Raw genomic sequence first — 16238 nt, 5'->3', positions numbered from 1 at the left:
TGCAGTGATGTCAGAGTGTGGGTGGAGCTGGGCTTTAGATCAGCCATTTTGCAGTTTTTAGTTTCAGTTTGAAAGAGCTTGGGTGTGTGTCTGTATTTGCAGTGAGCTGGATCTGCTGTGATCTCTGCCATGAAAGACGATCTCTGGATCATTTGGGTGATTTAAACTCCTAAGAGTAATGCCTTTAACCTGATGTGTTTCTGTTTAAAGGTGTTAAGTCTCTTTAATGTTGAAAGGGATAACTAAAGGATTATTTAGTGTAATATTTTCAGGGTTATTTTTGAAGTAAGGGGTGGTAAATGATCCAATGTTTATTTTAAAGGTTAAGTTGAGTTCATGGAATAAACATTATTCTGTGTTTAAAATCCCACGTGTCCATAATTGTAAACTCACACCTGGAGAACAAGCCGTGTGCTCGGAAAAGCAACAAATACATTAAAGGGGGAGGTTGGTTGAACTCCATGTTACGTTTTGGGGTTCTGATAACACCTCTCCCATAAAACTCTCCTCAAAGAATCAGAGCCATGGATTCATTAATTCCTCCCTCCTTTTGAATTTGTTGGCATCATAAGCAATCTGCTCTTAAAAGGAATGATTTTTGAGAGGAGACTGAGTCCAGAGCAGCAACCTTATGTGAATGCGAGTATGCGTGCAGTGTGAGAGTATACATGGAGGTACGTAATGTGAGCAACATCTTTGGGGTGTCTGTTGTTTGCGAATTTACTGGTTACAAGACAAATACATTGTTCTACCAACAATTCAGGGTGCAATTAGTAAAGGAGGCCAATGTATTTAGCAAGCTCCCAACTGGGCAGAATGCCTTATATTTTCTCTCTGATGCAGCAAAACTGATTAAGCAGTGTTGGTAAGATTCATTGTAAGAAACAAAATAGGAGCAGCTGTTGGCAACCTTCCTGAGGCAAGCAAATTAGAATTCTCTGCCAGACAGGACTGCAGGAATATCTTCACTGCACAAGAATGCAGCATTTGGAGAAGACAGTTCATTACCACCTTCTTGAGGCCAACGAGGGAAGCTGATCTTATTAGTCATATCCCCAGTGCTAATGAAGAAATCAACAAAACTTCAGGATTCTGCTCCTGTTTCTACAGAGCTGAATTTGCCCTTTCAATCCATATTCACTGGAAAATTAACCTTTGTCCAAATGGGACTGCCTGCAAAGTAGCTTAATTAATCAAACTGAACTTTTTTCTTGTTGACTTATTCCAACCTTTTCAGCATCTATTCCATAGCAGGACAGCTGTAAATTTAAAGAGTGCTTAAGTGGCATCGCCCCCAATTTCGGCGCCAAATTCTCCGGATTTCGGTGACAGAGACCGGAGAATCCCGCCCATGATCTCTATAACAGAAGACAAGCTCCAGAGTTTTACGCATATTGGCAGTATTTATTCCTTAGCTGTGCATGTTTATACAGTACTATCACGTATACATTATGAAATGTTTAATGCAGTCTGTGCCTCGAGGGTTTAGTTTTTGTTTTAGATAACCATTCATTACTTCCAATAATAAGCACATTAGATCAATTTCTCATCAAAACAATCGAGTAAATACACAGCATTCAAACAATTTAGAACGCAAATCTTTCTCTGCAAGTCTTCACGAAAAAGCTTTTGCAAATGAAAAAACTCTTCCCAGAAAAACCACCCAATAAAATGATACTGAACACCACATTGCATCATGTGATTCACATGCAATGCCAGCAAGATAACAAATGATGCAGCTTTTCTGGCTCTGCTTCCTAAAAATGTTCACTGAACACTTTTTCATTAGTTAGCAGGTGTTGGTAACCTTGGGATTGCAAAAATTAAAGGGAGGTTTAAAGAGTTTATTTTGAAAGTTGTCATAAACAATACATGCCTGGAAAATTACAGTTCTATGAATGTTTAATATGCTTTCATAAATGAGTTACAACCTCCATTAAAATAGCAGAGACAGAAATTTTTATACACTAGTTTTAAGTGTTCATACAATAACTATAATTTCCAGGTTATGCTTCAATCATTTTGCAGTAGCCAATTTCTGGTGGTGTATACAGGAAAAGATGTTAGATCACAGTTAAGAGTGGTCATGGGCAGAAAATAACTTGGGAAAATATCTTGGGACATCATCCCTGTGAAACATAATTGCACCTCTGGCACCTATTATATGCCTTCACAGCTAAATGTATAAGTAATAATGTACTTCAAATTGCCAGGAAAAAAAATCCAAAATGTTTGCATCATTGATTAGGATGCAGAGTGTAGGGACTGATATTTTGAGCACAAATATTAAAAGATTAAGACCACCAGGAAGTGCTGCATTTGTTATTAATCGTTATACAAAACTATTGTTTAAAGGCTGTTGGTGACTGATTGATGTATTATCAACCTGACACAACCATAAAACACATGCCTATACATTTATTTAAAGTCATCCAGAGTCTGGGATTATTCTCCATACAATAAGAGTAAACCTTTATTGGTTTAACATTACTCTCATCTCTGAAAAGACATCAAGTTGCCTTGGCTGCTGAAAGGTAACTAATACTGGAATTCCCATCAATTAATAGCTTGGGCTATTGATCCAGCAAACAGTTGAATCATACACATAAAGGGTTAATTTTTACCCTGCATGCCTGACAGAAACCAGTTAGTAAGTAGTAAATAACCAACAGGTTTCTTACCCATTAAATTCTCACTTCAGATTTTTACCCTTCAACCCTGCAGCAGGCAAGGACCCCTTGAACTTATGAAATTTCACTGGGGCTGAAACAGGAAAGGCACAGTACTTTTCCTGTTGGAATGAAGCATTTTGAGAAACGAGGCCTCCAAGTACAAAACTTTTCTATCTGTGGCCAGGACAAGGAGTGCTCCAGTAGACATCTTAAGGAAAGTCATGGGGTCCAATGACCCAGATAATTCACTTCCTTCCCAGGACACCCTCCTAAATTCCCCTGATTTATCTGTTTCCCTAAGTGCTGGCCAGCATTCCATCTCCTTGCCAGACATCTGCTCCTCGGCAGGTTTCTGGCAGGCAGCTGACAAAACAGCATGTTGATGATGCTCAGCAGTTAAAATACCCTGGGCCCCAAGTATGAATACATGAGCACATTTCATATGTGCCCACCAACACCGCCTCCCAAACCCCCACTCCACCAACCCAAAGCATCTCCAGGGTTAAAATGAAACCCAGGGTTTCAGATTCAAGTTGGCAGATTGCAGTCAAGGTAGTCAATTATCCCGAGTAAGGAAATGAGTTAACACTATCAACCAAGATTTCAGCTCTTGGATCATTTTCCAATAATCCCATTTTAAAATAGACATGTATGCATCAGGTAATATCAGGATTCCTTCTTTTCGTATCCCACTTTGGCAACCAACAGCCTGCTATAGTAAGGTACCAGATGGTGACTTTCAACCACCAAACTGACTCATTATACAATACACAGACAAGAATAAAAGAAAGTGCATAGCATTTCAAACCATTACTTTACTGCATTGATTCACATTCAAAAATAATAATAATACAGATTATAAAGCACATTTTACAGTAGTCAATCCAGGAGGACAATATTAAACTTTAAAATGTTACACAGGTACAATAACAGTTGCATTATATGTAGATTCGCTATTAGTGGATGCTGAGGCTGACGAAGATAAGACATATAGACATGCTAGTTGCAATTTTTTGCTCACGTGCTTCAATTTGTTGATTTTTTTTTAAATTGAAGTATCAGGAAGAAAACTGGACATTGATCACATACTCCACTAGTTACTGCTAGGCTGTTACAAAGCTGTTCATTTTAAATGGGATAGCAAGCTAGTTATGCACTCCAGGATGCAGCCAGGTTCCTTAAGCTATGCTCTTATTGTCCCAATGATATTAAGACACAGCACCACAGAACATGAACTTATAATGTTAAAGCTCTAAAGTAAAAAAAATACATAAGATTTTCACTTTAAAGTGGAGTCATAATTACCTAAATCATCTTCATGGGTGAAACGTAAACATTGAGTCATATCTATACATATTCAACAGTCTCGAGTGACATACAAGTTAAAATTTCAAAATATATTTTAATTAATATCTTCTGTATACTTCTAATTTTCACATTTGATTATATTACTCCCTTTGTAGCTCAAAAATAATGCAGGAGAAAAATGCACTTTATTTATACATAAATATGCATACTTGTTCACAAAATATACAACAGAATAGAAACAAAAGAAGAAAAGGAGAAAACATTCATAAATTTAAGGGTATATTTTAAAGGTCAACAATTCTTCTGAATGCATATTGTTAAGAGAGCGTAGGTCAGGTAATTTTAATAGGAGCTTCGTAAAGATGGAGGAATCATTTGGGTGATTTTTCATAATTAAGGTTCTGAGCGCCCGAATTAGAGTTTCCTGCAATTGCTCCACCGAGTTAACATTTTCTATTCCTGAGCGATCTAGAAGAGAAAAAAAACACCTGAACATCAAATAAAAGTAATCTACAAGGAAAGTTAGTTCATCGATGTTTTGATATTAATGTCTTAGAAAATGAGCAAAGTATCTGTCTTACTACAAAGAAAAATAGATACAGTAAGAAATTGGGCTCGTTATCACCTGTTTCTAGGGAATAGGAGCTTCAAAATGGCATCCATGAGCATGGGATGAATCGTGCCAGGTGCCATATTGGTGCAAGAGTTGGCACGTGAATGTCCACCTGACGTATGCACTGCAGACAGATCATTACATCAGTGTGCAACAGGCATTCAGTAGCAGGATGTACCTCCCATCAGTGCGATTTAAAGGAATCATCAACACAAACTAAGTTAGTTGCTGATTGATTTATTTTCTTACTACAATTCTTCCAAGTTACAAAAGTCTACAGGTGCTGAAGGGTTTTCTCAATTGTTTCCAAACATGGATGTATTAGCAGGTATTCCCTTTGGAATAATCATGACTTAGAGAATGAAAAGAAGCCAGGCAGAGCTGGACAAGCTCCTGGAAGTGGAAGAAGGAGTGGGGAGAAGGGTCCATATTTGCATTGAGATGATTTCTCCTACCTGTACCCCAGCAAGGAGTAAAGTAATGTCGCCCTTTGAAGGCAATAGTGACAATAAACCTTTTATGCTCTGGCAGCTTCCAAACTAGAGCTGTAGATATTTGCAACAACTTGCAGTTTGCCATCCACTGTTGTGTAAGGAAGCTCATTGATGCTCTCCACTCAAAGAAAAGTAACGTTTCATTTTCTCTTGCCAGAGAAACAGCAATAGAATCATAGAATGTACAGTGCAGAAGGAGGCCCTTTGGCCCATCGAGTCTGCACTGGCCCTTGGAAAGAGCAGCCTACCCAAGCCCACACCTCCACCCTATCCCCGTAGACCAGTAACCCCACTCCACCTTTTTGGACACTAAGGAAAATTTAGCATGGCCAATCCACCTAACCTGCACGTCTTTGGACTGTGGGAGTAAACCGGAGCTCCGGAGGAAACCCACGCAGACACGGGGAAAACGTGCAGACTCCACACAGACAGTGACCCAAGCTGGGAATCGAACCTGGGACCCTGGAGCTGTGAAGCAACTATGCTAACCACGGTGCTACCATGCTGCCCGAAGTGAGCTAGACTTCCTCGTGGTACAGGGTGCATACATATAGCTCTGCGGGCATTTCAAGTCAACTCTGCCGTATATCAGAACTGAAAAGGATTTCACTCCCACAACATCCAGTTGGTGTGTGAGCACAGGCAGAAAATTGAGGTCATTGCCTAATATCCTAGCAGCAGGCATGACACCTTTATTCTATGACAGCTTGCAACGCTATCTGCATTTTAGCCACCACAGCAAATCAAAGGATGACCACGGGATGACGAGGGCTATCTTGTGACAATGTAGCTGAAGACTTTTGTGCGTGACACACAGGCGCACACACATACACACACAGATGTGCAACATGCATACAATGAAAGCGAAGTTGCCATAAGATGTGACAGGCCTTTGATAAGGTGCCTCACGCGAGACTGCTGAGTAAAATAAGGGCCCATGGTATTCGAGGCAAGGTACTAACATGGATTGACGATTGGCTGTCAGGCAGAAGGCAGAGAGTTGGGATAAAAGGTTCTTTTTCGGAATAACAACCGGTGACGAGTGGTGTCCCGCAGGGTTCAGTGTTGGGGCCACAGCTGTTCTCTTTATATATTAACGATCTAGATGACGGGACTGGGGGCATTCTGGCTAAGTTTGCCGATGATACAAAGATTGGTGGAGGGGCAGGTAGTATGGAGGAGGTGGGGAGGCTGCAGAAAGATTTAGACAGTTCAGGAGAGTGGTCCAAGAAATGGCTGATGAAATTCAACGTGGGCAAGTGCGAGGTCTTGCACTTTGGAAAAAAGAATAGAGGCATGGACTATTTTCTAAACGGTGACAAAATTCATAATGCTGAAGTGCAAAGGGACTTGGGAGTCCTAGTCCAGGATTCTCTAAAGGTAAACTTGCAGGTTGAGTCCGTAATTAAGAAAGCAAATGCAATGTTGTCATTCATCTCAAGAGGCTTGGAATATAAAAGCAGGGATGTACTTCTGAAGCTTTATAAAGCATTAGTTAGGCCCCATTTAGAATACTGTGAGCAATTTTGGGCCCCACACCTAAGGAAGGACATACTGGCACTGGAGCGGGTCCAGCGGAGATTCACACGGATGATCCCAGGAATGGTAGGCCTAACATACGATGAACGTCTGAGGATCCTGGGATTATATTCATTGGTGTTTAGGAGGTTGAGGGGAGATCTAATAGAAACTTACAAGATAATGAATGGCTTAGATAGGGTGGATGTAGGGAAGTTGTTTCCAGTAGCAGGGGAGACTAGGACCCGGGGGCACAGCCTTAGAATAAAAGGGAGTCACTTTAGAACAGAGATGAGGAGAAATTTCTTCAGCCAGAGTGGTGGGTCTGTGGAATTCATTGCCACAGAGGGCGGTGGAGGCCGGGACGTTGAGTGTCTTTAAGACAGAAGTTGATAAATTCTTGATTTCTCGAGGAATTAAGGGCTATGGAGAGAGAGCGGGTAAATGGAGTTGAAATCAGCCATGATTGAATGGCGGAGTGGACTCGATGGGCCGAATGGCCTTACTTCCGCTCCTATGTCTAATGGTCTTATGGACAGAGCAGCTTCTGCTGCATGGAATGTTCTGGAGGAGCACAGCAGTACCCAACCAAGTAGGTGGTAAGATTTGTGTTGATTTACTGCATGCTCCACAATCTCTTCATCAAGAGGAAATATTTTTTGCCATCAGCTACAATGGCAACTGACAAACAGGAGGATGAGGTGTAGGGGCAGAAAGTGGAAAAGGAAGAAAGGAGGTAACCTACTTGGCCTTTTTTTATGTTGCGCTGTCCTATAAAATCTCATCTGAGTCTGACACAAATAACCAGACCCTCCCTGTCAATGACTTCAATGCAAAAATAAAAGCCAGCACAAAATAAACATTAGAAACCAAATTTATAAATGAAATCATGCAATATTGTATGCATAAGTCAACTAATCACTCTTGTGCATTATCTTACTGCCTGTCGTTCATGTGCCTTTTTCTGAACCAGTGCTACCCCTGTGGCTGCAGCACAACTGGAGGAAACCTGCTAACTTTCAGTGGAGAATATGGATTGCCTTGGCCAGAAGGCCTGGCTGTGATTGGCATGTTTTGACATGGGCTGCAGCTGTTTGGGATGGCTGGCTAACAGGCAACAGCAAGGGTACCGATGAATGGCAGAGGTGGGAGGGTGAATGATGTCTTCTTGGGAGAGGGCAGCAGAATTTGTGCTCTATGGAGGACAAATTGCTGGACTGCTAGGACATCCCGCAAACCCCTTTTCATACTGTAATACACAGCCACAATGGCAGTCTGAGATCCGATTGCAGCACTCAAATGTTGAGTGACTGCTCTTTGTGTCGCACTGGAAATCAAGACATTGGCCATCAGATGCTGCAACATGACAGAGTCCACAAGTGTGCGAAAAGAGTTGGGCAGTTTCCACGCTGAAAACAACGCCTCCAAGCTCTGCACAAGTTGGTGCCAGACTCCATGTTCCTTGAAATTGCCTGCAGGCTTCCTAATTCACTGAGCATTTCATTGTGCACACCCATCAGTTTTCTGTCAACTGCCCGGTCCACCACACGAACCTATGTCCCATCCATTGACTCTATCTACACCTCCCGCTGCCTGGGGAAAGCGGACAGCATAATCAAAGACCCCTTCCACCCAGCTTACTCACTTGTTGGTAGGTGACAGGAGTGTGATAATTATAATAATAATAATCTTTATTGTCACAAGTAGGCTTATATTAACATTGCAATGAAGTTACTGCGAAACGCCTCTCGACGCCACATTCTGGCACCTGTTCAGGTACACCGAGGGAGAATTCAGAATGTCCAAATTACCTAACAGCGCGTCTTTCGGGACTTGTGGGAGGAAACCGGAGCACCCGGAGGAAACCCATGCAGACACAGGGCAAACGTGCAGACTCCACACAGACAGTGACCCAAGCCGGGAATCGAACCTGGGACCCTGGAGCTGTGATGCAACAGTGCTACTATTTTCAGCATGGTGTAGTTGGTAACATATGACATTAGAAGCTGGCATGCTGAGACATTGACCACTGTGTGAGGTCACTGAATTTGTTGCAGCACTGCATCCAGATTCTTGGATTCAATTTCTGTCATTGACCTCCATGTCTATCCTCTTCCACTGTCAGTCTCGAGGGCTTCGATCCCCACTTTGGACACAAGGCAACTCTCCTCCTTTCCATCCATTCTCCAGTTATATACACTTTAGAGTCTGGAACCTTTGAACTCACTCTTCGAATATCCAAGTCAGATTCCAGATTCTCTTCAATTCTCAGAAATTACTCCAGCCACAATTCACCTCCCTCTTAAATCATGCAGGCTAGCTTCAAGGAGAGCAGGCTAGCTTTAACTGGTGCTAACATTCACTATGTTGACCCTTGCTGGTGTGTCCAGTTAGTGCTGGATGAATGCAGAGATCGTACTTGTGAGCAGGTAGCATGAAGCTAGCGTGACTGCATGGCAATCAACAAGGATGGGTTAATCACGCGTCACTATCCCCATATCTGTTTAGAGGGGCCATCCAATTTAGCTCTGTATTGCACAGCAACAAGGGATTCAAAAGGTCAGAGAAATGACCGTATCACAATTTTCTCTACATTAATGATTTTTTGAGGATTCAAGAAGGTACTTCTCAACCAGAAAAATAAATTATTTTTCTACACTAGCCATTAAAATTTGCACTTGTATATAGTGTACACACTGTGTACACCGGGCTGCAGGCACTCCCAGCGTGTTTGCCCTCGAGTCAGTGGATACTCCATTGGCTGGGTCATGTGAATCAAATGGCTGCAACCCAAAGATGTGCTCTATAGTGAGCTTGCAATCGGCATGAGACCAACAGGTTGCTCATATCTGTGATACGAGGATGTCTGCAAGGGAAACTCCCAAGTTGACAGGCATCGACATCACTGCATGGGAAGTCCTTACTGCTGACCGGACTACCTGGAGACGAGCATCACAAAGGGTGTGGTAAAAGCAGAGGACAACAGAAATTACTAGATGGTGAAAAAGAGAGCTCACTGGAAGGAAAAAATATCAGCCAAACACCGGCCAATGCGATTCATCTGGGCAAGGCTGCATAACACTCATGTAACAGCCTATACAGCTGATGTTCAAAACAGAAGTGACATACACCCTGGGCACAGGCATCATCTCTGGAGGCCGACAGATACCAACAGCAATAAATAATAATAATGTACAAACACAATTATAGCAGCTTTCCTTACCAGCAGAAACCAGGACAACTGCTGTGAATAAGCTCATCTCCTCCTCACTGAGCTGGAGGGCACTAAGCTTCTCACTAAACTCAAACATGGAGATCAGCAAATCACCAGCCCCCAGTAACTGCAGCTCTTCCATGCCGTAACTCTTTCCACTAAGAAATGTGACCGTACGCTCATGTACATCAAATAAAGCAGCGAAGCGTACCATTAACACCTGTCAATGACAGAAAACGGTATTCATTAGCACATAATTCAGAAAGACTCTGGTTATAACATTATTGAACTTTTACATGAAGGACAAGGGTTTCAGAAATTACAGTTCCAATGGCCTGAATTTTCTCATGTGAACCCCAAAGTTGCTGTGACAAGGCAGCCATTCAGGAATCTGCCTCTGGGAGTCCTATCCACTTATGGAGAGTGGTTGGGTTCCAACATCGGGAAGTCTGTTCAACATGGTCCGTGGGAGGGTTGTCAACTGCCCCACGCAGTGTGTATGTGGCTGAGGGGCCAGCAGAAGCAGCTGCCATGGCAACTTGATTAGGAGTGTAGCAGCTGCCATTGTATTAACAGTTACATTAGTGGAGACAGCAGTCTACACAAAATGGCTGTTATGGCATGCCTTCCGCTTCGGAAGCCCTGAGCATTGCAACGTAATGCCAGTAACTTAATAAAAGGCCTCACTCGTGGCTCGGACCTCCCACTGTGCTGCTACTTCCGTTCCATTTACGTGCTCCTTACAGAGCACGGGCACATGCTGCCTGAAAATTTTCAGTCCAATTCCACAATAGGGGCCAATTGCCATATTAAGTGCCCTAATTGGCGACCCACTGTTGCAGGACATGTAGCCGCCGCTGTTAGGATCCTGCCTCCGGGAAATGTGCATAAAGGCAGGAACATGGCTCAGAACTGGCCCAATGCAAGTCAATCACATTTTTCTTGGCTTCTTCCCATCTCCACAAGGCTGGGAAAATTCAGCCCAATGTTTCCTCATCCAAAAAAAACCTCATCATTATCAAACTATGATGTAAATATTTATGCCACGAATTGACTGATGAAAACTATTGTTTGATAGCATACCAATTCTGATTCTTTCATTTCAGACTCACTTACGCTTTGCGGGAGGAAGGATTTCTCACCATTGGTTTCCAGACATGCATGGGAAACAAACATTGTAGAGGAGAAGTACTTGGGGTTAACTTTCTCATAGCTACATCCAGCTCCAGAATTATTAGCAAATGGATTGTTAATTCTTATTTCTATTCTTAATTGGAATGTATTTTATGCACATCCTAACAAAGTTGCCATAACGCTATCTGTCCTTTCACTTAGGACTACCATGTAGTGCAGGACATTAATTATATGCTGCAAGTGGATGTGCAGGTTAGGCTGGTGCTGAACAACATGATACACAAGGCCCACTCACTTGCTTTACCATCACAGTAGAAAGAGCAGTACTGAAATTCTGAATCCCTGCTCTGCTGCTGGAAGGAGCAGTGTATTGGGACCTAAACCCACCATTGAAGCAGATCTTTGCTTGCACATGTCGACTTTTTGCTGCAAGAATTTTCATTGAGCTTAGTGTAAGCATCCAGGAGCAGAATTCTAAAGGGTAGTCTGGAACTTTGAGAGTCAAACTGCCAAGCAGTCTCTGGAGGCAGGGATGGGCGGAAGGCACAGTCACCGCGCCCCTCAAAAAGCTCCGATCTGTGTTTCACATTGGGAGCAACTTTGGAAGAATCTGGTCTCTGGCCTCTGCGTGAGTCACCAAAGTTCCCAACAGAATTTCTGCTCCTATCTGTCCAAAATCAAAATGGAAATTCTGGAGAAATGCATAAAGGCCTTAATACTGTTCATGCTGAACCACACAAACCATAAAAGGACAGGATTTATTTTTGAGTGCACTGAGCTAACCACCATCAGTGGCATGACAATGGGATACAACATCCCTTTATCCAGTTTCTCCTATTCAAAAAGGTGAGATCAGGAGAGTTCTTTGCTCTTGCTCTCACCCTTGTCCTACAATAATCAAACAGCCCAGCACACTCCGGCTCACACATGAAGATTATCCACTCATCAGTCACTGACTTCAACAGAATGACGAAAAATTACAGAACGAATATATTGCATGTTATATTATTTTATATTTATATTATTGCTGAATCAACACAATTTCTGATCATTCTGTGCCTAGACAACTACAAAATATTTGGAAATTTTGTAAATCCTTTGTACATACCTCAAATGTTCCAGCTTTAAGCAAGCTAACTTGGTCATGTTGTGATAAATCTTTGAATCCTGGAACACGTTTTGCAAATTCTACCACCTCTCTCACTGCAGGTGTAAAACTCATGGAGAATTCTTCCCAGATTTCCTGCTCAGATTTATCAGGGTTTACATAGGGAGACATACTCATCGGGCACACCTGGCCAAAAAAAAACAAGATTTGTTTGAAAATTGGAAATAGAAGTTTTAACTTACAAATAAATGTTTTAATTTTCTATTCAAAATATGGTAAGAAAATAGCAATATTAAATAATGGTTTTAAGATTATATTGCAAATATGAACAACCTTTTTCTTAATATCGTTATTTGATCTGGTTTAGCACAGTGGGCTAAATAGCTGGCTTGTACAGCAGACCAAGGCCGGCAGCGCGGGTTCAATTCCTGTATTAGCCTCCCCGACCAAGCGCCGAAATGTGACTAGGGGCTTTTCAGTTACTTCATTTGAAGCTTACTTGTGACAATAAGCGATTTTCATTTCATTTCATTAATACAGAACTCTCAAATGAGCAAACATTCCAATAGTTACCAATTGACAACAAACGTACAACCCCAGTCTCAGTTCAGATGGCATATTTACCAGATGCATTCTTCTTTCTGTGGTCCAAGAATGATCGTATGTGGTGCTGCTTTGAGAAAATCCATCTTCAGCAAATGCATTTTGTGTATATCCATTGGAAAAGGTATGACAATGCCTGTTCATGAACCTATCTGTGTGACCATTTGGACAAAATATATGGTTATTAACCTTATTTGTGTTGCAGACTTTGGGCTGGTTTGCATTGTTAAAACAATGGATTCCATTAACACCACTTGTAGGGTAACCAATCTTCCAGTTATCATCACTGTTTTTTTGAAGACTTTCTCTATTCTGGAACTGTGTGCCTTCGAGCATTTTGCCTGGCTTATCTTGGGTACAGAAGAAAGTTTCCTTATGGGCTTTGGTCACTCTACCAATTACATCATCTTCAACGTTTTGAAGTCTCTCGGGCTGCAGTTGTGGGGAGGAGGTCTCATCTTGTAATATATTAGTTTGCAGGTAGCCATTCAGCTGATTATTCATCATGTTTTTCATTGCACTTTGCATTTCGATCAACATTCTCTGCTTCTCACGCTTCGGAATGCGTCCAAATCGAACAGCTGCAAAAGAATACACCAAAGGTTTCCAATACTATAGTGAATCAAAACATCTCTATCACAAATTCTAACATTTAGGAATATGGCAACATCTGATTTATGCTCCGCAGTATTTACAGAATAAGATTGTTCCCATCTGCAGCAGGACTCACCATCTCGGGACATGCCTACAGCAAGGCACTTTTTAAAGCGACATTGTTGACACCGGTTCCTATTCATCCTCATTATGGAACAATTTTCATTTTTCAGGCACTTCTTGTATTGGATATTCTGTTGAATGCTCCTTCTGAAAAATCCCTGCAAGAATGAGATAAAGGATGTTCAAGCTAATCCAAATTAAAAAGAGAAAATAGTCTATAGCCGTAGATGTCCAAATCTTTAGTTTTAGCCAGTCTGCAATGTTAGTCAGTTTGGGCTTAAGCCAAGTGTTAATGGTAGGTACAAACTACATGAGGTATCTTAAGCTGTATAATATTTTTCAGCCCTCTCATTTTTGATCCTTTTACGAGCGGGAACAGTTTCTCCCTAGCTACAGTGTCCAGACCCCTCATGATTTTGAACATCTCTATCAAATCTCCTCTTAGCCTTCTTCTCTCCAAGGAGAACAGTCCCAACCTCTCCAATTTATCCTCGTACTTGAATTTTATTTCTATAATTCTTAGTTCAGCTCATAATTATATCATGCAATGTTACACTTAGGCTGATAAGAATCACTCAATAACGTTCACCACAATCTGTGAATTACGATACAGTGCAGATGTTTCTGGCATGCATTTACATGGTAAGGCAATATATGTTTGCAGATGTGAATCAAAGAATGATTCAGGAATAGTTTAATGTACATGTCTCAGGCTCCACAAATGTGACAGAATGTCATCTAACATGCATTATATGTTGCAAATTACATGGTGGCACGGTAACACAGTGGTTAGTACTGTTGCTTCACAACGCCAGGGTTCAATTCCCAGCTTGGGGCACTGTCTGTGCGGAGTCTGCACAATCTCCCTGTGTCTGAGTGGGTTTTTTCCGGGTGCTCCGGTTTCCTCCCACAAGTCCCGAAAGATGTGCTGTTAGGCAATTTGGGCGTTCTGAATTCTCCCTCTGTGTACCCAAACAGGCGCCAGAATGTGGCGACTAGGGGCTTTTCACAGTAATTCATTGCAGTGTAAGTAAGCCTACTTGTGACAATAAAGATTATTAAAAAAAGATTATTAAATGTTCTAATTCATTTGAGCGCAAGAAAAAATAAACTGACTTTAATTAAAGCACACGTGTGTTTGAATATCATTAAAAAAACTACATAAATGCATGTGTTTCATTTCCTTTTGTTGTTAAAATCTAGTTTATCATTCATATGTTTTGGAATGTATCTTTTAATTTCAGCAATTAAAGTTTTAAATGTAGATACCATCTGTTTGCAAAATTGATAAAAACAGCTTTGATGGAAATGCAACTCAAGCAAGCCTGGGTTTATTATATTTAAGGTCAGAGTTAATCATGAGACACGTAAATAATGAATGCTCCATCTGTAAGCTTGTAATGGAGTCATGAAGTCTGGAGAAATGGTCATAAAACTCTATTCGTCATAGAGGTTATTCATATGGGTTACAGAGTCAAAGGGTTGTGTTGAAGGTAAAATAATTTGTTTGCAATTCTGTTTGAACCAAAACATGCCATATCGCCATAGAGATAGTGGGCGGGATTCTCCACTCCCGCGCCGAAGTGGCCGCGCCGTCGTGAACGCCGTCGAGGTTCACAACGGCGCGAAACGGCCCCGGTCCCGACCGATTCAGGCCCTGACAATGGGCGAGGATCGGGGCCGCGTCATCTACACGTGCCAGGCCTTGTCACCCGCGTAAAGGCGGCGCTGCATAGAGGACGCGGCCGGCGCCGCATAACTGCCGTCATCCGCGCATGCGTGGTTCCCGTCCTCTCTAAGTCCGTCCCGCAAGAAGATGGCGGACGGATCTTGCGGGGCCGCGGAAGGAAGGAGGTCCTCCTTCAGAGAGGACGGCCCGACGATTGGTGGGCACCGATCGCGGGCCACCCCCATTTGAGGTACCCCCCGGTGCAGGATCCCCCCTCACCCCCCCGCAGGCCCCCCCCCCCCCCCCCCCAGCGTTCCCACGCTGTTCCCGACGGCAGCAACCAGGTGTGGACGGCGCCTTGGGGAACCCGCCGTGTTTTGGCCTGGCCGCTTGGCCCATCCGGGCCTGAGAATAGCGGGGGTGCCGGAGAATCGCCATTTTGGGTGTCTCCGGCCTGCGGCCCGTGGAACTCGACCGGGCCGTTCCCGCCGCTTAGGAGAATCGCAGGAGGGTGTCGGACCGCCGTCCCGGGAAGTTTTGGTGGCCCAGGCGATTCTCCCAACCGGCGTGGGAATGGAGAATCTCGCCCAGTGACTCAGGGTGAAGTCTTGATTGAAAAGTTATTTTGTTTAATTTATGTGTGTGTTTTCTGACTGAAGCAAGGAGTTCAGTTTGAGAAATACAGAAACAGTTGAGATTTGGTCCTGTATAGACTGCAACTCACTTGGTTGGGGAGAACCAAAGGAAATGAATATTAGTTAATTAAGCTGACATTTCAAGCAGAGAAAATACTAACTTCATCATTCATCATGTGGTATATGTGTGGGGCTCTATCTCAAGTTTGGATTTAGTGAGGGTAAAGCAGCCGGAAGCTTTGCTTGGGCTTGCAGCTTGTGGAAGAACCCTACAGTGATCCTCACAGAGCCTTAGGGCAAGAAACAGCTTTGAAAGCTGTGGAAGGCAGTTGGGCATTTGCTGGCAGCCCAAAGAAGGAGCTATGGCAGTGATAGTCATGATGTCTATACAAAAAAGACAGGGGGCACGTAGCCAATATGTAATGGAACGACTCCCATAGAAACTTAGCTCAGATGATAGTTGGAACACTGGGGAGAATTAAAGTGAATTCCAAAGGGCTATGGCATACTTTGGAGTTGGTTAGTTGCTGGGTGTTTGGATTTCTTCTTTAAA

The 16238-nt window shown here is 42.6% G+C and overlaps 1 protein-coding gene across 3 annotated transcripts in view; it reads right to left on the bottom strand.

Moving 5' to 3' along the window:
* Positions 1-1383: 1383 nt before the first annotated feature.
* Positions 1384-16238, bottom strand: part of nr1d2b (nuclear receptor subfamily 1, group D, member 2b) — a 51115-nt gene continuing 36260 nt past the window's right edge. For all 3 annotated transcript variants that reach the window (XM_072509311.1, XM_072509310.1, XM_072509312.1), the window contains 5 exons: positions 13395-13539; positions 12686-13245; positions 12062-12247; positions 9829-10039; positions 1384-4448 (listed from right to left, as the gene is read on the bottom strand). In XM_072509311.1, the coding sequence (XP_072365412.1) occupies positions 4252-4448; positions 9829-10039; positions 12062-12247; positions 12686-13245; positions 13395-13539 (1299 nt within the window). In that variant the 3' untranslated portion in view covers positions 1384-4251. The remainder of the gene's footprint in view (positions 4449-9828; positions 10040-12061; positions 12248-12685; positions 13246-13394; positions 13540-16238) is intronic.

Source organism: Scyliorhinus torazame, chromosome 6 (genome assembly GCF_047496885.1).
Source record: "Scyliorhinus torazame isolate Kashiwa2021f chromosome 6, sScyTor2.1, whole genome shotgun sequence".
Taxonomy (NCBI): domain Eukaryota; kingdom Metazoa; phylum Chordata; class Chondrichthyes; order Carcharhiniformes; family Scyliorhinidae; genus Scyliorhinus; species Scyliorhinus torazame.
This window is presented reverse-complemented; position numbering and strand designations above follow the sequence as displayed.